At 41.7% G+C, this 25,774-nt stretch overlaps 1 protein-coding gene across 5 annotated transcripts in view; it reads left to right on the top strand.

Moving 5' to 3' along the window:
- The window catches only part of LOC124622562 (homeodomain-interacting protein kinase 2-like), a 210,431-nt gene that overhangs the window by 80,689 nt on the left and 103,968 nt on the right, over positions 1 to 25,774 (top strand). For 4 of the 5 annotated variants that reach the window (XM_047148306.1, XM_047148305.1, XM_047148303.1 and 1 more), the window contains exons 9-13: positions 1,295 to 1,486; positions 1,655 to 1,951; positions 4,750 to 4,953; positions 10,614 to 10,682; positions 14,155 to 14,310. In XM_047148306.1, coding sequence (XP_047004262.1) covers positions 1,295 to 1,486; positions 1,655 to 1,951; positions 4,750 to 4,953; positions 10,614 to 10,682; positions 14,155 to 14,310 — 918 coding nt within the window. The remainder of the gene's footprint in view (positions 1 to 1,294; positions 1,487 to 1,654; positions 1,952 to 4,749; positions 4,954 to 10,613; positions 10,683 to 14,154; positions 14,311 to 25,774) is intronic. The other variant, XM_047148304.1, reaches the window with a different exon arrangement.

The raw sequence follows: 25,774 nt of genomic DNA, 5'->3' as shown, positions 1-25,774 counted from the left end.
CTGTCATTGAGAACATATTTTGGTATTGGTTTTCTGCCAAAAATCCTTTCACTTTGTGGTTCACTGATGTCAGCAGGAGAGTCCACAGTAATTATTATATGGACTGCCTATTTTCGGCAAATTTTAATCACCATCTTCAAATCTGAAAGAGATTTTTACAACAGAGTTTTTACAGTATTAAAATTCGAAATTCATTATGACAATTTTTTTAAAAAAATATGTGTATTACATACCATCTCCATACAGCAAACATTGTGCCACTCTACGTAGTGCACTGTCATCTAGTTATGAACATATAGAATCTCAACTATAATGTAGATAAAAGCAATTATGAAAAATCCGGTGTCAAGATTATAACAAAACATGTCAGAGGTGCACATACCTTACTGGATCAGACACATTAGAGCGCTATGTGGTGGGCTCGTGATTGGCTATCATGGGGCTCCAGCCTTTGCAGCATCTTTTTCACTTCCATGCTGCATATCTGTCCTCTTGCTATTTTTTCCCCCTTCCCAAGAGAGCTTGTTTAGGGTGTTTTTGTGAATTTGTTCCACATTTTCAGTAGCTGACATGAGAACTCTCTCTCCACTGTTTTTCGTTCCATTTTGCCTTTCTTCGTTTACCTTCTCCTATCCTTCCTCCGCTTCACCATTTGAGGCTCCTCTTTATCTTCTATTCCGTTGGTTCTTGGAGGAACATAGACATATTAATAACTTGAACACAAAGTATTAATATACTATATAGTGTAATAGCAAAAAAAATAATAATAATAATAATAATAATATGGCTGTTCAAAAATTGCGATTTTTTAAAAAATTTGCAACCATTTCTAAATGATAAAATTAAAAAAAAATTAAGTATTTTTGAGTCCACTAAACATTAGGAAATTCACCCACCAACCATCAAATTTTTCTGAGATTTTCGAGCCACTAATTTATTTATTTATATCTGGACCACTTAATATGAAATGACCCAGTAAGAAAAAGGAGGACTTGAGTTTATTCTCCCATTATTGCTTTTTTATTTATATTCTCTTGCTTTTTTGAACACATTTTTCTCAGCTGTTCATTAATGCATATGCGAACTAAAACAAAATAGATTTCTTTTCTAAATGTCATATAATTTTGTATGTCATTCCTCATTTCTTCATTATTCTTTCCATGTTGTCCAAAATACGTTGATCTTTTGTGACCTTCAGTATTAGTGTGTTGCTGAATCGTGAAAGTCTAGTTTCAATGCCTCAGATATATTGTTGCAGGTTTTCAAAGTATGCATGTACCCTATTCTTTTGCAGACTCCTGAAGAGCATGAAGCGGAGACTGGAATAAAGTCCAAGGAAGCAAGAAAATACATTTTCAATTGCCTTGATGACATTGGTCAAGTAAATGTTCCTACAGACTTGGAAGGTGGAGAACTCCTTGCTGAGAAAGCTGATCGGAGGGAGTTCATCGATCTTCTTAAAAGAATGCTGACAATGGACCAGGTAGCAATATTTATGTCATAGTAGACAAAATTTTACACAAAAAAAGTTGGCCAGAACAGTTGTAATTTGGAAACTGATGGTTAGATATAGAAACATTATGTAATTCAATTTAGTCATATGAACCTCTGTAATATTTTTATCTAACACATAGTTGTGATTTTTAAATTTTAGGAGCGCCGCATCACACCTGGTGAAGCACTCAATCATGCTTTTGTGACACTGGCACATCTTGTAGACTATGCACATTGCAACAATGTGAAAGCTAGCGTTCAGATGATGGAAGTTTGCCGTCGCAATGGGTATAATGGTACATCAACGACATCTCATCATCAGACGGCGCAGGCTGGACCACCTCCTCTGGTCAACTTTGTACCCAGTTCCAATGGCAATGTTACCTTAACGTTCAACAATCAGCTGAGCAATCAGGTACAACGCCTGGTGAGAGACAGGGCCGGATATGAAAACCTGGTTTGTTATTTTTTTAAGCTTTTTGTGCATTTATTTATTTATTATTTATCCATTCATTCATTTTCGTTACAGTCTTATATGTTCCATTTGTATTATATCTGATTTATACACATTATACCCTTTCCATTTTCCGTTTCTCATTCTTCCCTGTATATTATTTTGTATTATATTTTGTAGCAGGTATTCTTTTAAAATTGTGTTTATCAGTGCAAAGATTGAACTTTTTGAACTGCTGCCCAGAAATGTTTTATAAATGTATTTAAGTATATATTTTTTGCTACATTGATATCAAAAGTATTATAGTCCTGTGACAGAATTGGAGTAGGAAGTGCCGGGTTGGTGGATTGGGCAGGTCATGCACGGGGTGTTGAGCAGGGATAAGACCCCTCAGGCGTGGGGTTGGGAATGGGAGCTTTATACGTATGGACCAGGATCTCGTGTAAGATGGTGGGCTTTAGGAGTAGCAGGAAGGATCTTGGGTAGGATGTTCGTCATTTCTGGGCAGGGTTATAGATAATCAAAGCCCTGGCTGCCAAACTGTGACCAAGAATTGTATTGACCATCTAATAACACAACGTGCAGCAGGGCATAACATCCTAGAGTTTAATGGCTGCTTCACAACTCATGCCATCTGGATCCTCCTCTCTGCCATCAGCTTTTCTGAACTATGCAGATGGGAAGCTTTGGCCTTAATCTCCATTAACCTACTACCCACACATCCTTTATCCAACTGTTTTCCCTTTTGTGTCATCATCATCGTGCACTGCACTCCATGAGCTCCGGTACCCGTGTATCACGTGCCTAACCCTGTGTGTGTGTGTGTGTGTGTGTGTGTGTGTGTGTGTGTGTGAGGGGGGGAGGGAGAGAGAGAGAGAGAGAGAGAGAGAGAGAGAGAGAGAGAGATTGATAAAGAGTTCTCTCTCTCTTTTGTATGCATCTGCTGACCACTCTGTGCTTCTGCCAGTGAGTTACTTACACCCCAAGATAAACTACACATGCTAGTGCTTTACTGAAATGCAGAAGGAATGCAAAGAGAATGGTTGAGCTACACACACAAAGGTATCCCAACAGGTGGTGCTTAGCAAGAATGACAATTCAGCAAATATGCAAAAAACTTGCTACTGCTAGGGCACTGGAATATAATGCAGAGGGCAAGAGCAAACGTGCAACAAGTGGAGCGAACCAGATAAATGTTTTGACAAGTGTTGCTTATAATCTGTTTTGTATTCCTGCCAGCAGATATCAATATGAGTGCAGATGAACTGGCACAAATCTTGCATGGGAGTAATGCCTGTGAAGCATTATATGGGCAGAACTGTTGACTCGTATTTTCACCTGTCAGCAGTGACAGGTCAGGGTCAGTCAGTTCTTATGCTGACGTCAGCTACCTTGGACCTAGTATTTGGCTTGCACCATGCTCTGTTTCTGCATGCTAGTCTTCAGTCATTCATGCTATTTCTATGCTTGTTTCTGCGTGGTGTTCGACACTCTGCTGCTCGCATGTTGAGTTATATTACCTCTTACGGGTTTCAGCTCCCCGGCTCTGTCGTTGTGCCACTGTCAGCTTGTATACTTACATTTGTGCCTACAGTTATGGTATCTCAGTATTATAGTGTCCTGTGCAGATACAAAAATCCACGTGTGGAAACTCCTTTGACTAATCAGTGGTTAGTTTGATGTTACGTCTTACTGATCTACCTGCCATACATGTTTACATTGTGCCACACTTGGTTGCACCCATTCCTGAAGGTACTGACCTATATGAGGTGCGACAGAAGAATAAGTTTCTCATTTTCCATTATTCCCCTGGTAGTGTGAAAGCTCTTTGGCAAATTAACCAGCAGAAAAACTGATATAGATTATACAGAACTCCTTCTTCTGCTTCAACAGGAGAGGAAATAGGTCACTTTGTGCTGGGTGCTAGGACATATGATGGGGATATGAGGAATTGAGCAAGCAGTTCCAACAGTGAAGGAAATCTGTGAAGATTTTGAAATTGGTGAACATGGTAGTCCTGTTGTATGCTACTATCTTGATGTTGGGCCAGATATATACACCTGTAGGAGAAAGAGTGGCTGGTGCTGAGAAACAAGAAGCTGCAGGCGGTGAAAGCAGCAATGTACATCTGACATTCTTTCTCCTGATCACAGAGCCAGGATGAAAATACTCTCCCTTGTCTTCTTGTGCATGACTTTTCTGCTCCTATGAAAGAACATCCTGGTTTTGGTTTTTACTGTGCAAATTTTAATGGACAGTGTTTTTTTGTTCTGACAATAGGACAGAGGTCAGCTTAAGTAGGGACCAGCCCTCTGTGGTACAAATGTTCATACTTCAAAACATTTTGTGCATTGTCAGGATGTAAACCTATGCTTTTATGCTGAAGATCTTTATTACATGATTAGCTTTAGTACTCGATCTAGTAAATTTTTATGAATAATTTGTGTGTGTGTGTGTGTGTTTGTGTGTGTGTGTGTGTGTGTGTGTGTGTGTGTGAGAGAGAGAGAGAGAGAGAGAGAGAGAGAGAGAGAGAGAGAGAGAGAGAGAGAGGATGATGTATGCGTGCATGGTGCGTGCTTGCTTGCATGCATACCAGTGAAAGCCCATATGTTTGCTAGATTTTATTGGTATTCCAAAGTAAATCTTGGGAGGAATTTATTTGATTTGCTCTTAGAGAAGGTTACTTTCCGGAAATTAGTTTTGTGTTTACTGTTGTGTTTGCCACCTGTGACATAGTTTTTATGTAGGCTATCAACACACAATTCACTTTAATTTGTATTATGTTCTTTTGCCTGTTTCAGTATCAGTTGTACAATGGGCGATCGGTAGCACGGCAGTACACCAATGCTGCACGTGGTGATCCATTTCATCAGCATCAGTTGGTTTCATCCATCCTTTGTCCCACTGGCTATCAAGGAATGGGTTCTCCTGCTAAACATGTTACAGTTGTAGCTCAACAACCTCCTCCGCAGTTGCAGATTCAGCCACCTATCATATCTCAGCAGGTACAGTAGATTATTTACATCAGTTACACATCACATAATGACCAACTAAAAGCTTCACTTATGGAATAATCATAATTCATTAAAAATAAGACATGTTGTTTTAGTAGCAAAAGAAATAGATAATTGTATGCACTAAAACATTTAGTGAGTGGAACTGATGGCATAAGCTGTTGTCCAGCTTGTACACTACTAAACAAAATAAATTTTGCCACCACATTGGAACCATCAGGAAAGTGTGAAATTTATGTGATTAGCTATTGAATTTGTTATGGGGAAAGTGAAAATGGCATGTTTTACAGCATTGTTAATGCCAAAAATTAAATTCCACAGTAAAATGTCCTTGACACTAATAGGTGAAATGATAGAGGTGTTTTCAGTGTGTCATCTGCAGCAAGGCTTTTATGGTTTTGATTGGTCTTTTAAACGGGGCATTGCCTTGTGATCTTATCATATGTGCTGTCAGTTGTAAATGTCGATCTAGGGAAGAAGTGATTGTAATACTGTTTGGAAGACTTCCACATTCCAGGCAGCATTAGGCCTTTTTATTAGTATATGGACACACATCAAATAAGTAAAAAGACAGTGCTTTGTAGAAATCCTTAGATACCACAGAAAATACTGAATTTAAATGATAAAAGGAGAAAATATAAAATGCAGCAAATGAAATAGGTACAAGGGAATACAAACATCAAAAATTAGATTGTCAGGAAGTGCAAATGGCTAATCAGGAATGGGTAGAGGACAGATGTACTGATTTAAAAGCATATTTCACTAGGGGAAAGATAGATAGCTCCTACAAGTAAGTAAAAGAGAACTTTGGAGAAAAGAGAAGCAGCTGTATGAATATCAGGAGCTCAGATGGAAAACCGGTAATAATCAAATAAGGGAAATCTGCAATTTGGAAGGAATGTATAGAGGGGAGAGGGGCTGTACAAGGGAAATGAACTTGAAGCCAATATTACAGAAAGGGAAGAGGACACAGATGAAGGCGAGATGGGAGATATGATACTATGAGAAGAATTACAGACCACTGAAAGACTAAGTCAAAACACAGTCCTTGGAGTAGAGGATAAATAGCCTTGGGAGAGGCAACAATGATAAAACTGTTCTACCTGGTGTGCAAGAGGAATGTGACAGGAAATATTGTCAGACTCAGGTAGACTGTAATAATTCCAATTCCAAAAAGAGCAGGTGTATCACTGAACTATCAATTTAATAAGCCTTGGTCGCAAAATACTGACACACTTTATTTGCAGAAGAGTGGAAAAACTTGTTGATCCCAGCCTTGGGGAAGATCAGTTGGGGTTCCAGAGAAATGTAGGAGGCAGTACTACTAGTCCTATGACTTTGAAGATAGGTTAATAAAGAAACTCAAATGTAAGTTTACGGCATTTGTTGACTTACTGAAAGTTTTTGGAAATGTTCACTGGTGTTCACTCTTTGAAGTTCTGAAGGTGGCAGAGGTAAAACACAAGGAGTAGATGGTTATTTACAACTTCTACAGAAACCAGATGGCAGTTATGTGAGTTGAGGGGCATCAAATAGAAGCTGTGATTGAGAAGGGAGTGACACAAGTTTGTAATAGCTTATCTCCAATGTTGTTCAGTCTGTACGTTGAGCAAGCAGCTAAAGGAAACCAGACAAAAATTAGGAGTAGGAATTAAAGTTCAGGGAGAAGAAATAAAAACTTTGAGATTTGTCGATGACCTTGTACTCCTGTCAGAGACAGCAAAGGAATTGGAAGAGAAGTTCAACAGAATGGATAGTTTCTTTAAAGGAGAACATAAGATGGACACCAACAAGGGTAATTAAATGTCTAAGCAAAGCAGGGAATTAGAGTAGGAAATTGGACATACAAAGTAGTAAACGAGTTTTGCCATTTGTGCTGTGAAACAACTGGTAATGGCCAAAATAGAGAGGGTGTAAAATGCAGATTGCCAATGGCAAGTGAGGCATTTCTGAAAAAAAGAAACTTGTTAAAGTCTAATATAAATTTAACTGTTAAGAAATCTTTTCAATGTCCACTGTAACCTTGTAGGAAAGTCAAAGCACGTAAGACAAAAAGAGAATAGAAGCCTTTGAAGTGGTGTGCTACATAAGAATGCTGAACATTACATTGGTAAATCACATAACTGATGAGGGAGTACTGAACAGAATTGGGGAGAAAAAATATTTGTGGGATAACTTTACTAAAAGAAGAAATCCATTAACAGGACACATTCTGAGACAAAAAAGAATCGTCAGTTTAGTATTGAAGGGAAGTATGTGCGTGTGTGTGGGGGGGGGGGGGGGGCTGAATGCCATAGAGGGAATCAGAGATACAAACACAGTAAGCAGGTTCAAGTGGATATACCGGTAGGCTGCAGTAGCTATTTGGAGATGAAAATGCTTGCACAGGATAGAATAACATGGAGAGCTGCATCAAACCAGTCATGAAACTAAAAACCACAACAACAATGACCACATGCTAAAATATGATCATAGTGTACAAGTGAATAATGTGGAATCCAGAAATATCTATTTTAAAAATATTAAACATCTAAGAATAGCGGAATGATTTTAGCTTTTGATGTAGAGCATAGTGTAAGATAGAGAACAGTCTTTTGTAACCATTTCAAAGCATGTAAACGCACTAAAAAGAGAATTTTTTTGATCCAAAATCCTTCTTGTTAAGGTTGTAATCCCTGTCTCCCTTGTTTTTTGCATCTATGAATCATTAACCTTTGGTCAACAACTTGAAACGCCACATCGTCTAAAACATCGGCACTTTTTGACCTACTTCATTTTTAGATGTACTATACTGTTTTCAGCATTTTAGGGATGTATTTTTTTAATGTATACTTTTGTTAATAGTTTAGAGGAAATAAAGTTTAATTGTTATGAATAAATGCTCAAGAAATATACAAGAAAGTGGTCTCTTAAAAAACATAAAATACGGAAAACCCAAAATCTTTCGTAAAAAAAAAGTTTCTACCTCTTTTGACATTTTTCACAACTACCTTGAAACTTATTGTAGAATGATACTTAAATTCTACTAAAATTCAAAATAAATTAATTAACTTCACAGATGGAGCATAGTATCACAAAGAAAAAAAATGAACAAAATCCAGGTTGACATAAAGAGAGAACGGAAAAACACAAAGAGAAGAAAAGCCAGTATACATTAAAATGACCAAGTCAACAAAAGTAAAAAACTAGGTACAACTAGATTAGGCAGCTAATACTTCCTTCAGTGTTCTGTCATTTATTCTGGTTAACATCGAAAACATAGGTGTTTAGTTTTCTCACGGTGACATGGCACAGGTCTGTCAGAAATTGTTTTTCTGTCATTCGGCTGTAGATAATCTCTCTTTCTGGTTGACACCAGAGCGTAGGGGGAGGGGCAGATTTGGCAGGCTCCAGAAACCCATATCTGATATTACTTCAGTTTGTAGATTTTCGAGTAACCTTTCATTCGTCACATTCACTGTCATGAAGGGCCTTGCCAGTAAGAATGCTGATGATTTCAAAAATTCAAATTGACTGACTTGTGTCACTGCATTGTTAGTGATACTGCAGTATGAAGGTATTTATTCTAACAACATCCATTATCTAAAAACAAAGATGATGTGACTTACCAAACGAAAGCGCTGGCACGTCGATACACACACAAACAAACACAAACATGCACACAAAATTCAAGCTTTCGCAACAAACTGTCGTCTTCCCCTCTCCTTCCCTCTTTCCTGATGAGGCAACAGTTTGTTGCGAAAGCTTGAATTTTGTGTGCATGTTTGTGTTTGTTTGTGTGTCTGTCGACGTGCCAGCGCTTTCGTTTGGTAAGTCACATCATCTTTGTTTTTAGATATATTTTTCCCATGTGGAATGTTTCCCTCTATTAATTCATAACATCCATTATCTGGTAGAAATAGTGCATTGGTCATCTTCTGCTACCTCTTTCTGTTGGATAGCTGTGACTCAACTTGTCGAACTTAGTGTATTGAGGACAGTAGAATCTCTCTTTATCTCTCTCTCTTCTTCCCTAGCTAACATCTTATCAGGCATATAAAGGAAACATGAAGTTCCCATTGATGTTACACATTTGGTTGCAATAATAGATGGGGGATTTTCTTGCTTTTGTTTTTCTCATTTTCCCTCGGTGTACCAACCCGGTGCTCTTGCATTTACAGAGTTCCTTGCAAAGTTCTGTAAATGAAAACCAACTGTCACAGGTGACAGCATAATTTGTTAGGTGGAGTGGTTCTGTCAATTGAAGAATGTATTGTATATAAAATCAAAGATGAGGTGACTTACCGAACGAAAGCGCTGGCAGGTCGATAGACACACAAACAAACACAAACATACACACAAAATTCAAGCTTTCGCAACAAACTGTTGCCTCATCAGGAAAGAGGGAAGGAGAGGGGAAGACGAAAGGAAGTGGGTTTTAAGGGAGAGGGTAAGGAGTCATTCCAATGCCGGGAGCGGAAAGACTTACCTTAGGGGGAAAAAAGGACAGGTATACACTCGCACACACGCACATATCCATCCACACATACAGACACAAGCAGACATATTTAAAGACATTATTAGGTATTAGGTATGTAATAGCAAACCTTGGTGAGTTATTGTTCCTTTCCCTGTGTAAGGGATCTCTCCACAGGAGGAGGTCTTGTGTCACAGAATGATACAATTTTCATCCTGTATTTTTCAGATTTTGCTGAATCTTACATGTTGAAAGTGGGTCATTCCATGTCAGTTCAACCAATTTGAGAAAATCTTCCAGCTGTTAGTCTCAGATTTGGCTGAAATTTAGCACAACAATGCTACCAAGTGTGGAACACTCCTGTACAAAATTTTAAGTTCCCCTGCCAATTAGTTCCAGAATTATGGCTTGTGCAGTATCTGAAATTTGGCTTGGATACCACTTGTCCCTTTTGTGCTACCACACTTCGAAAATCCATGTTTTTCAGGTAATTTTTTGTGTGAATGTAACTCAGTTTTTGTGACTGATATGGGCATGATGAGTTCTGTGTGTGTTTAGGCCACATTGAGCTTACCACAAAAAGAATTTATACCCTTTTTGAGTGAATTATATTTGGCATAGAGGGCGCCTACAATGTGTACCTTTTAACGTTTTACATTTTTTAAATCGCATTTTGGAATTTTTTTTTTCCCTCAGAAATATGTTGTTGGTGTGTTTTGATTCATGGAGTGTATTCTCTAAATGGATGTTACTGGGTTGTAAAAATTTTACTGGACTGTGCGGAATAGTTCCAAAGTTATTAAGACCTGAAGTTGGGTCTGAAGATAGATTGCCAGATGCAGGCTGCAATTTCTGGGTCACGTCACCTTCTTTCACAAGTCATAATTCTGGAACTAATTGGCCAGGTAAACTAATACTTTGTACACTAGTGTTCCACACATGGTAGAATTACTGTGCTGAGTTTCAGTCAAACCTGGAGCCCCTGGTTGAACTGACATGGAATGACCCAAGGGCATTTACCCCTAAAACTGATAGTTGTTTCATCCACTGTTGCATATTCTGAAGCAGTAATGAAAATATTGGGAAGGATTTTGTGTGCATTGGTAGACCAGCTATTCAACAAGAATTACTGATACAGTATTTTTTTTAAGCTTTTCTGGTTTCTGAATTATTTTTTACATTTTTTTCTCCATAGGTTGCACCTCAACAACAGTATGTGCCTGTTTCTATGGTTGAGCAAAGTGGACGCCAGATGTTGTTGACGGTACGTGTCCAGTTCATTTATCTTTGGTAATGGTGAAATTCTCTGTTAATGTTTAAAAATTAATGTCTTAGTTTTATTGTGTTTCAGGCATTGTTTCATTTATTAGTAAATATGGGCTGTATAGATATACAGAGTTGAGAATTAGCAAGGGAAATCAACACAATATAATAACACTAAGTCCTGGAATTCATAATTTCTCTGTAAGTGCTATTTACAGTAAGAAGAATATTAGTACCACTTCTAAATATGGCTAAATAAGAGGTCATGTTCTTCAGATTAAATTAAAAAAATATATACATATATATAATAGAGGGAAACATTCCACGTGGGAAAAATATATCTAAAAACAAAGATTCTGTAACTTACCAAACGAAACCATTGGTATGTTGATAGAGACAATAACAAACACAAACACACACACAAATTTCAAGCTTTCACAACCCACGGTTGCTTCATAAGGAAAGAGGGAAGGAGAGGGAAAGACGAAGGGATGTGGGTTTTAATGGAGAGGGTAAGGAGTCATTCCAATTCCGGGAGCGGAGAGACTTACCTTGGGGGGAAAAAGGGACAGGTATACACTCACTCGCGCGCGCGCGCCCACACACACATATCCATCCGCACATATACAGACATAAGCAGATATATATATTCTCTCTCTCTCTCTCTCTCTCTCTCTCTCTCTCTCTCTCTCTCTCTCTCTCTCTCTCTCTCATCTTTTTCAAAAATGGTTCAAATGGCTCTGAGCACTATGGGACTTAGGACCGATGACCGTAGTAGTCTGGTCCCTTTAATCCCACAAACCAAACCACCATGGGACTTAACTTCTGAGGTCATCAGTCCCTAGAACTTAGAACTACTTAAACCTAAGGACATCACACATCCGTGCCTGAGGCAGGATTCGAACCTGCGACCGTAGCGCTCACGCGGTTCCATACTGTAGCGCCTAGAACCGCACGGCCACCCCGGCTGGCCATCTTCTTCAAGAAATGATATATTGTGGATGAATGTCTTCAGCATTCCATTTTCCTGCTGCCATATTCTGTAAGACTCAGCCGTGGCAATAGTTTGCATCTAAAAGTTCTGCTTGTGATGCTGCATTAGCACAAATTTCTCTAGAGAACTTCCCAACTGTGCCTGCCACAGGCAGTACACAGAATTGCCACTCAACGCATGGATTCAACACTTGGATCCTCCCCTACCACATCTGACACCACTGATCAAGATACACTTGGAAGAGGCATGCCATAGGCCTGCCTGATGCACCATCAGCAGAAAAGTAATGTGCTTCAGAATCTGTGAATGATTATGTTCTCCAAAAGCTTAGCACTTATTCTAAGAATTATTTCATGTTGGGAGTGCAGCAGCTTTCAGCAACGAAACAAATTTCGTACTGCGCCATCTGTTCATGGTGCACACTCAATTAAGTGACTATGAAATGAATGCAGTTAGAGTTTTTAGGTTGCATGATTTGTCCAATTTGTTTTCTAAAATTTTAAGGTGTGTTCTTAATGTGTTTTTAGGGTGACTAGCTCCTCAGTCTTTTTTTAAAAGCAGTCTGCCAGCCACATTTTCCTGTGCTGTTATCTTATCTCCTCTTGTCATTTGGTTTGCAGTTTAGTCCCAGGTATAGCACCTTTCACCCTTTCTCCATTGTGTGAAGTCATGTAAGATAGAGTGATTGTGTGGGTCAACATGAGTGACTTGGGAGTGAGTGTGTGTCATTTTGTTAGTTTACTTGTTACTGTGAGATAACAGTTTTAGCCATTTTCTGAAAACTTGTTTCTTTCAATACTTGTAAGGGCACTGACAACTTGAATGTTGAGTGCCTGTAAACTCCGAACACACATGCACATACATCTGCCCCCGGCCCTCCGAACACACACACACACACACACACACACACACACACACAGTACTTTCTAAAGGGCAAGTCATCACTGACATAGCGTACCTTTTTACGAAAATTCCAAACTTCAGTGTGGTTTTGGTTGCCAGAGACTGCAGTCATGTGTAAGAGTTGCATTTGTGTGTGTGTGTGTGTGTGTGTGTGTGTGTGTGTGTGTGTGTGTGTTTTGTTGAAGGCCTTAATGGCAGAAAGCTTTATTTGTAACAGTGTTTTTGTTGTGCCTCTCTGCGACTCAGCATCTCCGCTATATGGTGAGTAGCAACTTTCCTTTTCATAATATTGTTACATTCAGTCTTGGATTTTCCATTGTTTGATTTAAACTTCAGTTCACTCATTTTATGCTTCACATTGTCAAAATAGAATGCAGTTCTTTTCTTTCTGTGTCATGGCTAGTGTTCCTGTGGCACTATGAGTTAAGAACCCATTCCACATGCTCATTAAAAGCCTTGTACCTAGTACATAAACTGTTTCATTTGTTGCACTTCGCTTTCAGTTCATCAATATGCATGGTGAATTGGCTTTCATCGGAATGTTTCATACTTGAACATTAGATGCAGTTAAACACACAAAGAGTAAAACAGATTGAATGAGTGCATAGCAGCAAAGTTACCAGAGAAGACTGTGATAATAGGCATATGTTCTTTGTGCATCCTGCACTGTCCATTTACCCTTGGTCCTAACATACATTTTATGAAACATTTGTGCCCAAATACTTTAATAACAACATGTTTTGAATTGCTAAATCTATTAAGATTTGGCACAACAAGAAACATTGTATCCTATCACTGTCTCAGGACATAGTTTGCAATGGTTTCATTTTGTCCACCTACATTGTGTGAATGCAGTACATGAGACTTGTAGAGGTGTGTGAAAGGAGAGATTTACTACCAGACATACAACATGAGCAACAAGAACCTCACAACAATGTTAAATTTCCCAGGATTCTTGACAGAGACTTCTCAAACATTATTAAGTCACTGACTAAACCACAGATCTTGGACACTTGATGATGAATGTCAGGTTGAAAATTTGTTTGATATCACTTGATATCGGCCTCATATGAGCCCCAAGCCAGTCGCATTTTTTGATGAAAATCTACTTTTCCAACGTTTATGTAGTAAAATTGTGGGCCTTTATGTCCTCTCCCACTTCTCACCGACATATGGAGAAAGTAACTGTTATCGGGGAATTTAGCTGTTAGTTGATTTCTCTCATCTTGTGAACCATGCAGGAAATGCAGACATAATATTGCGGTCATCTATTTTTAATAAGAACCACTGCCATTGCATATCCCTGATGCTATTTATAGTAGTAGTACAGTAAAAGAGAGATTACAATGAACTACATAGTATATTTCCACAAGCAGTTACAGAGATGAGCTTTAGCTTTTGTTGATAACACTATTTTTAAAGCCCATTATTGCTATACAATGCCTGGTTCTGCACATAATATTTACTTACAGCATAATAAGAAAGTTAGCATTTTTGTCTTACTTATATTTTAAATCAAATGTGTTTAATAACTTTTGGGCTGTTTGATCACCATGTGTATTGTATATTCCTACAGAATGTTCAAACATCTTGGCCTGGCAGTCGTCAAATGGTGGTTCCTTCTTGGCCACAACAGCTGCCTCCGCAACATGCTCTTCAGCAGCCATTAATTCCAGACCCATCTGGTGACTGGGGGCGACCTCTCATAGTTGATTCCAGCACAATATTACAGGTGCAGAAATATTTGAATTCATACAATTTTCAGACAATAAACATATTCCACGATGCAGCAATATCTCTGTTTTGGGCATTTATAACTTCGTCCCTCAGTGTTGCAGGGAAACACAATATGATTTAAGTTTACGGGCTTACATTGAAACACTTGATAAATGTAAATTCCATCAAGCAGGATGATTTTGGACATTAGGTGGATCTCAGACAGTATGGTTTATTTGCTCTTTCCTATTGTGTAGCAAGGAATTGCCGTAATTTTCTCTTCCACGCATCTACTGTTTTAAGCGTGAGATTTTATTTTGGGTTGAATGTTTACCTAGGTAAATATCTGATGAATGGCCTTACTGTTAAAAAGTTCACACAGTATCATCAAGTGGAAACCTTATATTGCTGCGACCGGCAAAAAATTACAATAACTGCAGTGTCGATAAGATCAAGTAGCCTATGGCATCGAGATAGTTGCTATGTAAGTGTAGAGTTTTTGTTGTAAAATCTTAAAATAATGACTTTTCACAAAATTGTATACTACATGGGGTGATTCTGGTCAATGCAAAGAATGAATAAAAGCAAGAAAGCTGCTAATGTATGGTGTAATTATGACCCGGAACTTTTCTACAGAGATCTTCATAATATTCAGTGTTGCAAATTATTCTATAGAAAAGCATGCGATTTGTGTGATACACCTAGATTGACCCTAGAAAATAAAATGCGGGAAGTGCGTCCAAAAAAAATTTGGAGGATAATCAATACTAAACGAGGAAGAAGAAGAAGAAATGTTGAGACAAAGTGTCATGAGGCTACACAAGGGATTTCCTTTGGCTTGGACGACCTCTTCACGCCCTTCTTGGCGGGAGGAGGTTGTTTTGGCCCGGTTATGAATTGGACACTGCCGGTTCAGCCATCAGCATCTGCTGACGGCTGCACCGGCACCGTTCTGCCCATGTGGGCAATTGCTGACGGTACACCAAAAAAGGTGGGAATTCAAGGAGATGGGACCTGGATAAACTGAAAGAACCAGAGGTTGTACAGAGTTTCAGGGAGAGCATAAGGGAACAATTGACAGGAATGGGGGAAAGAAATACAGCAGAAGAAGAATGGGTAGCTTTGAGGAATGAAATAGTGAAGGCAGCAGAGGATCAAGTAGGTAAAAAGACGAGGGCTAGTAGAAATCTTTGGGTAACAGAAGAGATACTGAATTTAATTGATGAAAGGAGAAAATACAAAAATGCTGCAAGTGAAGCAGACAAAAAGGAATACAAACGTCTCAAAAATGAGATCGACAGGAAGTGCAAAATGGCTAAACAGGGATGGCTAGAGGACAAATGTAAGGATGTATAGACTTATCTCATGACGGGTAAGATAGATACTGCCTACAGGAAAATTAAAGAGACCTTTGGAGAAAAGAGAACCACTTATATGAATATCAAGAGCTCAGATGGAAACCCAGTTCTAAGCAAAGAAGGGAAAGCAGAAAGGTGGAAGGAGTATATAGAGGGTCTATACAGGGGCGATGTTCTTGAGGACAATATTATGGAAATGGAATAGGAGGTAGATGTAGATGAAATGGGAGATAAGATACTGCGTGAAGAGTTTGACAGAAGCCAAAACAAGGCCCCGGGAGTAGACAACATTCCATTAGAACTACTGACGGCCTTGGGAGAGCCAGTCCTGACAAAACTCTACCATCTGGTGAGCAAGATGTATGAGACAGGCGAAATACCCTCAGACTTCAAGAAGAATATAATAATTCCAATCCCAAAGAAGCAAGTGTTGACAGATGTGAAAATTACCGAACTATCAGTTTAATAAGTCACAGCTGCCAAAAACTAACGCGAATTCTTTACAGACGAATGGAAAAACTGGTAGAAACCAACCTTGGGGAAGATCAGTTTGGATTCTGTAGAAATGTTGGAACACTTCAGGCAATACTGGCCCTATGACTTATCTTAGAAGAAAGATTAAGGAACCGAGCGAGGTGGCGCAGTGGTTAGCACACTGGACTCGCATTCGGGAGGACGACGGTTCAATCCCGTCTCCAGCCATCCTGATTTAGGTTTTCCGTGATTTCCCTAAATCATTTCATGCAAATGCCGTGATGGTTCCTTTAAAAGGGCACGGCCGATTTCCTTCCCAATCCTTTCCTCACCCGAGCTTGCGTTCCGTCTCTAATGACCTCGTTGTCGCCGGGACGTTAAACACTAACCACCAAACAACCAAAGATTAAGGAAAGGCAAACCTATGTTTCTAGCATTTGTAGACTTAGAGAAGGCTTTTGACAATGTTGACTGGAATACTCTCTCTCAAATTCTGAAGGTGGAAGGGGTAAAATGCAGGGGAGCGAAAGGCTATTTACAATTTGTACAGAAAGCAGATGGCAGTTATAAGAGTCTGGGGGCATGAAAGGGAAGCAGTGGTTGGGAAGGGAGTGAGACAAGGTTGTAGCCTCTCCCCGATGCTATTCAATCTGTATATTGAGCAAGCAGTAAAGGAAACGAAAGAAAAGTTCAGAGTAGGTATTAAAATTCATGGAGAAGAAATAAAAACTTTGAAGTTCGCCGATGACATTGTAACTCTGTCAGAGACAGCAAAGGACTTGGAAGAGCAGTTGAACGGAAAGGACAGTGTCTTGAAAGGAGGGTATAAGATGAACATCAACAAAAGCGGGGATAATGGAATGTAGTCGATTTAAGTCGGGTGATGGTGAGGGAATTTTATTAGGAAATGAGTCATTTAAAGTAGTAAAGGAGTTTTGCTATTTGGGGAGCAAAATAACTGATGATGGTCGAAGTAGAGAGGATATAAAATGTAGACTGGCAATGGCAAGGAAAGTGTTTTTGAAGAAGAAAAATTTGTTAACATCGAGTATAGATTTAAGTGCCAGGAAGTAGTTTCTGAAAGTATTTGTACGGAATGTAGCCATGTATGGAAGTGAAACATGGACGATAAATAGTTTGGACAAGAAGAGAGTAGAAGCTTTTGAAATGTGGTGGTACAGAAGAATGCTGAAGATTAGATGGGTAGATCACATAACTAATGAGGTGGTGTTGAATAGGATTGGGGTGAAGAGAAGCTTGTGGCACAACTTGACTAGAAGAAGGCATCGGTTGGTAGGACATGTTCTGAGGCATCAAGGGATCACCAATTTAGTACTGGAGGGCAGCGTGGAGGGTAAAAATTGTAGAGGGAGACCAAGAGGTGAATACACTAAGCAGTTTCAGAAGGATGTAGGCTGCAGTAGGTACTGGGAGATGAAGAAGCTTGCACAGGATAGAGTAGCATGGAGAGCTGCATCAAACCAGTCTCAGGACTGAAGACCACAACAACAACAAAAACAACAACAACAACAACAATGCCACATTTTAACTTCCTGTCCGAATTTTAATACACTGCACATTGATCTTGGCCTACCATGTACACTGGATGCCATTTGAGCAGATTACCCAGCAGCAGCTGCTCGCGTTCTTCGTTTTATCCACTTGACAAACCTGTCTAAGGACATTTGATTATGCTGTTTTCTTTTAATCCCTTGGTTGTTAATGTTCCTTTTATAGTGTTGTCTTTAGTTGCTGTTTTAACCTTGCGCCTTGCAGTGCATTCATAACTTAGTCTGGGCACTAATGACCACTGTAGTTGTGTGCCGTAAAACCACAAAAAAAAAAAAAAATTAAATTTCACTAAATTGGATATTAGACATTTAGTGCTAGGCTACCTTGATAAATCTGGCCAAAAAGGGAAGAAATTTTCTAATAATTTACCAGGAGAAGAATGAGTGCATTCATTCCTCAAGCGGCATTCAGAAGATCTCTCCGTTCACTTAAGTGAACATATTAAAAGAGCAAGAAAAGCTCAAAGAAGTTCCTTAGTCTCCACGTCAGCTAGGCAATTCCTGCTGCTGCAAACTAGCTATTCCTCCACTGAAATCAGTTACGGGTCCATGAATTCCAGAAAAACTAAAGCAGCGTGGAAACAAGTGATAGTGCTTTAACATTAATGAAAATGAGAACAACCCATCATCCTATTAATTTTTACTGCTGGAAGGAGAGAATTGTTTTTGTTGTGAACTGTGAAATTTTAATTTTTTAGAAAATAAGAATTGACCTTTAATATATAATATTCATATCTCAATCCTTATCATTTATTTGTAATGATGGACATCGTTAAAATGTGTCAAGTCACTAAAATCAGATAGGAAGTATGTAATTTGTTTTTAAAAAAGTGAATTTATATACGAATTCCCTCCATATACTCTGTAACTTCGGATAGAGACTTAAAAAATGTGTGTCCAAAATCACCCCAATCCAGGGGGTGAATTTGAACACTTCATCTATCTCTGGCAAATATAGATGCACACAGACTTTCTTTTTTAAATATTTTTGTCCATTATACATTACCCTACCATTTCTACAACAAACAATGCAATCTAACAGAACCTCTGCAGGTAGTGTTGAAAATAGCCTCAAAACCATCTGAAATCACCCGGTTGATGGTACATGGGAAAACCCATTTTCATCATTGAGAACTTGGTTGTAATGACATTTCTTCAACAAAATTACCTTTTTTTATTGCCGTTCAGAAGTATGGTATTTGTAAAACTTCTGCTACACATCTGTTGCAAACTAAATATTTGGAGTCAAAGACTGCACATGATGGCTACATCATAGCTTGGCTACAATGGGTCCCCAGCCTTTGCAGCACTACTTCCTTTCTGTGCTGTAAGCATACACTTCCACTATCCTTTCCCCCCTCTGCCTCTCCATCTGGTAGTTTACTTTGTGCCGACCCTGCTTAGATCTGGTTTATGATGGGCCTTAAGCTTCCACTTCTGGCGTTTTGTACAACCTGCCATTAAATAAACACATGGTCCCCATTGTTGGGTTTGATCTGCCACCAATTGTGCTTTCTGTGTTTGCACCATTCCCTTTAATGAGGTAATACACCCAAAACCCAGCATGATAGTTATCCCATTGTTGGGTGGGGCTAGGGTTGTCAAGTACCTGCACGGTGGTACTCCCCCCCCCCCCCCCCCCCCCTCCCCCCCTCCCCTAACCACGCAAAGATCACACTGTTGGTGCCTGGTGCCTGAGCTGAAAACTCCCCTTATGTGCCAAGGAGTATGTGCCTGTCACGCCTGGGGCATGAGGACTCCAAGCAACGGGTTGCTGACCAGGTAGCAGTTGCTGAGGCTAGATGGTACCAGTAATGGGGGGACACTCCGTTCGGATTGTGAGGCACCATGGCGGATAAGGTGCAAATGAAGTGGATGAAGTTATCTCCTGCTGAAGGCCGTATGCCTCCAGCAGGCTCTATGAAAGGACAGTCTCTTTCAATGCAGAGAAATACACCCCTAAAATGTTCCCTTCCTGGCTATGCCTGGGAGGAATGTAGGGCTATGTGGCAAGCAGAGCAATACTACCTGCAATACTGGGTTTGTACAACGACTGGTGGTGATTCTGTCTTGGCCACAGAGCCCTTATTCTTTGTGGAGAACTTGAAGACAAATTTGGGGAAGTAGAACTTGAAGACAAATTTGGGGAAGCGGCAGCTACGTCTGTAACAAAAAGTGGGTCAGTTTTGATCAAATCAGCATCCTCTGCCTAGTCACAGGAAGTGCTTGCCTGTAACAAGCTGGTTGACAGTCTAAATTTGGTTCAGGGCATCATTTTCCACAGAGACCTGCTCTTACAGTCTGATGATGAGCTACGCATCAACGTGGACCGACGGGATGTACACTTTGACTGTTATGTACATGGGATGCCAAACAACAGCGGAGTCACTAGTGGTGCCTTCATCTTGGTCTTTGAGGACAATTCATTGGCTGAAAAGGTCAGGGTGATGGTATACTGATGCGATGTGAAGCTGTATGTTGCTCCCTTCCCCTCCCCTCCTCCCTCTGGCCCATGCGGTTCTTGAAGTGTCTGAAATTCGTGTTGCAATGCTAGCCCCATCTGTTGAGATTGTGGACAAGTGCTACATGTGAATGCTCCTTGTTCCCCTCACCCCATCTGCTTGGGCTGTGGAAAACACCATTGTCCTTGCTCACCAGATTGTACTGTTTTCCAGAGAGAGAAGAAAATACAGTTGCACCCAACATACAAACGTCACCATACACTAGAGGTACAAGGACATTGCCACCTTTGGCGACGGTATTCCCACCTGTTACAGATCCTACAGTGGACCTTCAGGGCTGCTCAGCCATGCTTGCTCCCCTGATGGTTGGGGCTCTCCTCTTGCTGCTTACTCCACACGTACTTTGGGATCGATGGCTTCCCTACCACCAGGAACGTTGGTCCCAATCTCCAAGCTGGAGACAAACCACCTTCTGCTGACTTCTCTCACCAGGAAGGGACCCTTGGGACACACTCATCCATGGTTTCTACCAGTGTACAACCAGACACCAGCCGGTGGCTGAAGGAGCCACAGGCTTCTGGTCGCAGGGCTTCACGATTGTCATCTTTACCTTAAACTGACTCAGAGAAGCCCTTACAATCATAGAAATTCTCTAAGGAGAGGAAAGACAGAAAAAGTCCTCTACGAAGAAGGATATTCTGGTGGCCCCCACATCACCATTTCCCACCAGTTCCACTCCTGCAGCTGAGGTGGAGGTTGTGGTGGCCCCGGAGGCCCCAGTTCGCATCACACAATGGAACCCGAAGTCTATGTGTATTGGTGCCATAACCCCTTCACCAGACCCTAAGGCATAACCTGCCCACTTGGTCCCTTCCACAGCCTCATTGTACATTGACAACATTATTCTCCTCTGGGATTGTAGCAATTTATTCCACCACTTCGCTGAGCCACATCAACTTTTGAGCACTGCCCCCGCCTTCTGCAGTGCCCTTCAGAGACTTTGTTTCCAGCAACGTGGACCTCGGCCCTTTGTGAATAACGGGGATATTATAAGAATCGTGCTACCGATGACAGGGTGTTGGGCAGAATTTGCATATATGTTCTACACACTCTTTATAGTGAACTTGTTCCTCTTAATATAGCATTTGAGGCTATGGCTGTTTGGGAAAAGGCATTTCGGGATATGAATTTTTACCCGTCTCCTGATTGTGAAGTGTCTCAGAATATTGTTTGCATTAGTTTCTCTGCCCTCCCCACATTTCCTAATCTTGGGTGATTTCAACGCCCATGACCATTTGTGGGGTCGAACTGTTATCACTGGCCACAATAAAGACCTCGAAAATTTACTGGCACAACTTGACCTTTGCCTCTTGAATTCTTGTACCCCCAAACACTTCAGCGTGGTGCACAGAACTTTCCTGGCCATTGACCTTTTCCATTAGCAGCCCATCCACATACTGGAGGGTCCACAATGACCTGTGTGGTAGTGACCACTTCCTGATCTTCCTATCCCTCTGTCAGCATCACTCACCTGGACTCCTGCCCAGATGGGCTCTCAACATTGCTGACTGGTGTGCATTCACCTCAACTACAGCCATTCTTTGGCAGCTAATGTATCGATCCCCTTTTTTTCCAGACCTGCCCTGAAGGAAGGAGGGCAGGCAGTACAGTCAGAAATCGTAGAGGCCATTAGGATCATACAGACCATTAGAGTTCGTAGGTGGCTCTCCCAACACCATAAGTGGCAGCCATCGATGAATCACCTCATTGCTTTTAAAGCAGCTCCGTGCACAGGTTCGCCACCTAATAAAGAGACAGAAGCGACAATGCTGAGAACAGTATGTTCCAACCATGTGACCACATACTTCTCCTTCACAGGTTTGGGCTGTGATCAGACATCTCTATGGATACCAGACATCTGCAGGTGTACTTGGTATTACCTCGAATGGTGCTGTCTGCACTGACCCAGACACTGTTGCTGAACATTTTTCTCTGCACTATGCTCAAGCCTCAGCATTTGGCATTTGTCAACCTACCTTTTGTACCATAAACCAGCAGGTGGAGCGAAAGCAATTATCTTTTCTTACACACCACCTGGAACCGTATAGTGCTCCATTCAGTGAGCAGGAATTTGTCAGTGTCCAAACCCACTTTCCTGAGGAAGCCCCTGGGCCAGACCACATTCACAACCAAATGATCCAACACCTACTGGTGGATTGTCAGCATCATATCCTTGCCATCTTTAACCACATCTGGAGTGAGGGTGAGTTTCCATCGCATTGCCTAGAAAGCATCATTGTACTGGTATCGAAACTGGGGAAGCACCTTCTAGAGATGGACAGTTATTGTCCAGTAAGTTTCACTAATGCTTTATGTAAGTTGCTTGAACACATGGTGAGCCAGCAGCTGTGTTGAGTGTTTGAGTCTCAGGGTCTTCTGGCTCCGTCCCAGGGTGGTGTTCACCAAGACCTTACCACTAATGATTATCTGGTTTACCTGGAGTCTGCTATTCGAACAGCTTTTGCCCGATGCCAAAAACAAACTTATAACTATCTTCTTTGACCACATCCTTGCTATCTTATGTAAGTGGGGTATCTGAGGTCCACTCCTGATTTTCATCCAGAACTTTCTGCTGCACCATATGTTCGGGTTCGAGCTGGTGCTTCCCACAGTAACGCCCCCCCCCCCCCCCCCCCCCCCCCAATACCCAAGAGAATGGGGTCACACTGGGCTCTGCTGAGTGAACCTGTCTTTCCATTAGCCGTTAGTTTCCTAAAAAGCAGCTTTGGAGTCTTCAGTATCACCTTCCTGACATACTGAAAACATTTGCCTCTATTATTGCTCTCGTAGTGTGGGTCTCATTGAACATTGTCTGCAAGGTGCCATACAAAAGACGCAGGCATGGGCCATCACCCGTGACTTTCAGTTTTCAGTCGCCAAGACACCATGTACTTCTGTTGATGTCTTACCATTCACCGACAAACAGAACTTTACCTCGACAACCAACTAATCAATGTGGTGGTGACTAATTGCTTCTTACAACTTCTCTTCGATTCTCGGTTGACATTGATTCACCCTTCAATTCTCAGTTGACATTGATTCACCATCTTTGCGAGCTTAAGTGAAAGTGCTGGCTACACATTAATGCCGTTCACTGCTTGAGTAACACCTTTCTGCAGTGTTACAAAGCCCTGATACAATCCCGCCTTAATTATGGGAGTGTGGCATATGGTTTGGCATTGCCCTCAGCATTGTAGATACTGGATCTGATACTCCACTGCAGGGTTTGACCTACAACAGGAGCTTTTCGAACTGGCCTTGTGAACAGCTACTCATGGGGGCTGGGATCCCTCCATTGCAGATCAGGCTTAACAACAGCTTGTCAATTATGCTGCACACGTTCGCGGCTACTCTAAGCATCCAAACTACCATCTCCTGTTTCCAAACATGGTAATCTCTCTCCCACCACGGTGGCCCAGGTAGGGATTACAATTGCAATCCGCATCCTGTCTGTCCTCTCTGAACTTCAGTTGTTTGCTCTTCCACCTCCCCTCTGGACCACTCACATACACCTCTGTGATGCATCTCTTGGCCGCAGCTTCATCTTGACCTGTCACAAGGTCCGAAACACTCAGTTCATCCTAATGCCCCTCCACCGCCAATTTTTCTCCATCCTTGGCACATCCCAGGGTTCAGAAGTAGTTACACGTATGACTCAGTGGTTGCTGGTCATGTATGCTTATCTTGTACTCTCAGGGGACATACTGAACTGTGTTCCTTGCCAGATTGCTGCAGTTTTTCACTGCAGAGTTGGTTGCCATCACTCATGCTCTTGAGTATATCCATTCTTGCACTGGTGGGTCCTTTCTCGTCTGCAGTGACTCCATGTGCAGTTTGCAAGCTCTCGACTAGTGCTACCCTTGCCATCCCTTGGTTCCCCCTGCGGGTCCGGGGATTAGAATAGGCCCGAGGTATTCCTGCCTATCGTAAGAGGCAACTAAAAGGAGTCCCTCCCCCTCAAGGGGGTAGTTACCGCCTGCGTCCGGAGACGGCCGGTTCCACAACCTATATTTACGGTCATTTTGGTTTTTCACTTCTTCTCGTTTCTTCCTTCCTTTGGTTGGTTCCTCACTTTGTTCTTCTCCATCTCACTGTCTTCCTTATTCTTTCCTTTGCCTTCTTCTCCTTGCCTTCTCTGGTCTCCGCCTCAGCGTTTGAGACAGTCTGTCCTCTCTCTCCCTCTCTCTCTCTCTTCTTTTTCCTCTTCTTCCTTCCTGTGCGCGCCTGAAGGCCGACCCACGCTTTCGCACGCGTAGCCGGTGACGGGGTAACGCGTAATTCCCCACCCTGGGTAGACAAGTAAGGCACGCACGTGCCCCCTGGTAAAGGCCAGGCCCGGGGAGGGGTGATTGCCTGAGCTGATACCTTCTGACCATGCCGATTGGTCCCTCCGTCTGTTTCTCGGGAGGTGTGACCTGAGGTGTAAACATTCCCCTAAGGCGGGAGTGCCCTCTGAGAGGGTCCCCACAAGGAAGGAGCGCGCCATCGGAGACGCTGGAAATCATGGGGGATTCCTCCGCAATGGATTTCTCTTCTTCTTCTCTCTCGACTTCTGCCCATAAACAGAAACTTGACCAGCCACCGGTGACAAAAGTACTACCGCCTGCCCCACAGTTCCTCGTAGTTTCTCGATCTGAGGACGGCAAGGATTTTTCCTCTGTCAACCCTTTCGTTATCCAGAAGGGCGTAGATGCCATAGCCGGATCTGTCAAGTCGTGTATCAGGTTGCGTAATGGTACCTTGTTACTAGAAACTGAGAGCACCTTTCAGGCACAAAAACTGCTTCGGGCCACACTCCTGTACACGTTCCCTGTCCGGGTGGAGGCTCACTGCACTTTGAATTCGTCTCGTGGTGTGGTATATACTAGATCACTCGACGGATTGACTGACGAGGAGATTCAGTATTTCCTCGCTGAGCAGGGTGTGACGGCTGTCCATAGGGTCATAAAAAAAGGTCAACAATGACCTTGTACCGACCCGGACACTTTTCTTGACCTTTGATAGTGTTCAGCTGCCGTCGCGTATCAAATCGGGCTACGAGGTTATTTCTGTTCGCCCCTATGTCCCGACACCTACGCGCTGCTACCAGTGTCAGCGTTTTAATCACACTAGCCAGTCTTGTACCAATGCGGCTAAATGTGTCACTTGGCAGGGATGCCCATGAGGGTGACTGTCCACCTCCATCTCCTTGTTGTGTGAACTATCAGGGTGACCATGCAGCGTCCTCCCGCGACTGTCCCATCTACAAGGAAGAACGCTGTATCCAAGAAATTCGGGTCAAAGTGAAAGTGTCCACCTCGGCTGCTTGCAAGCTATTTGCTAGTAGGAAGCCCACGCTGCTCCCAGCGGGAAGATACAGTACTGTCCTTGCCTCTCCTCGGACTACCAGTGAGGTGGTGACGCAGACATGCAATCTGACCTTCAGCACCACGGTCGTCCGTTCTGCCAGTGCTAAGATCGCGCGGTCGATGTCTCCTCTTCCTCCCATCACCCCTCAGACACAAGCACCTTCATCAGCTTCTGCCAAGACGAAGACCCAGAAGTCAGATGCACGG

Source organism: Schistocerca americana, chromosome 7, assembly GCF_021461395.2.
Source record: "Schistocerca americana isolate TAMUIC-IGC-003095 chromosome 7, iqSchAmer2.1, whole genome shotgun sequence".
Classification (NCBI taxonomy): domain Eukaryota; kingdom Metazoa; phylum Arthropoda; class Insecta; order Orthoptera; family Acrididae; genus Schistocerca; species Schistocerca americana.
This window is presented reverse-complemented; position numbering and strand designations above follow the sequence as displayed.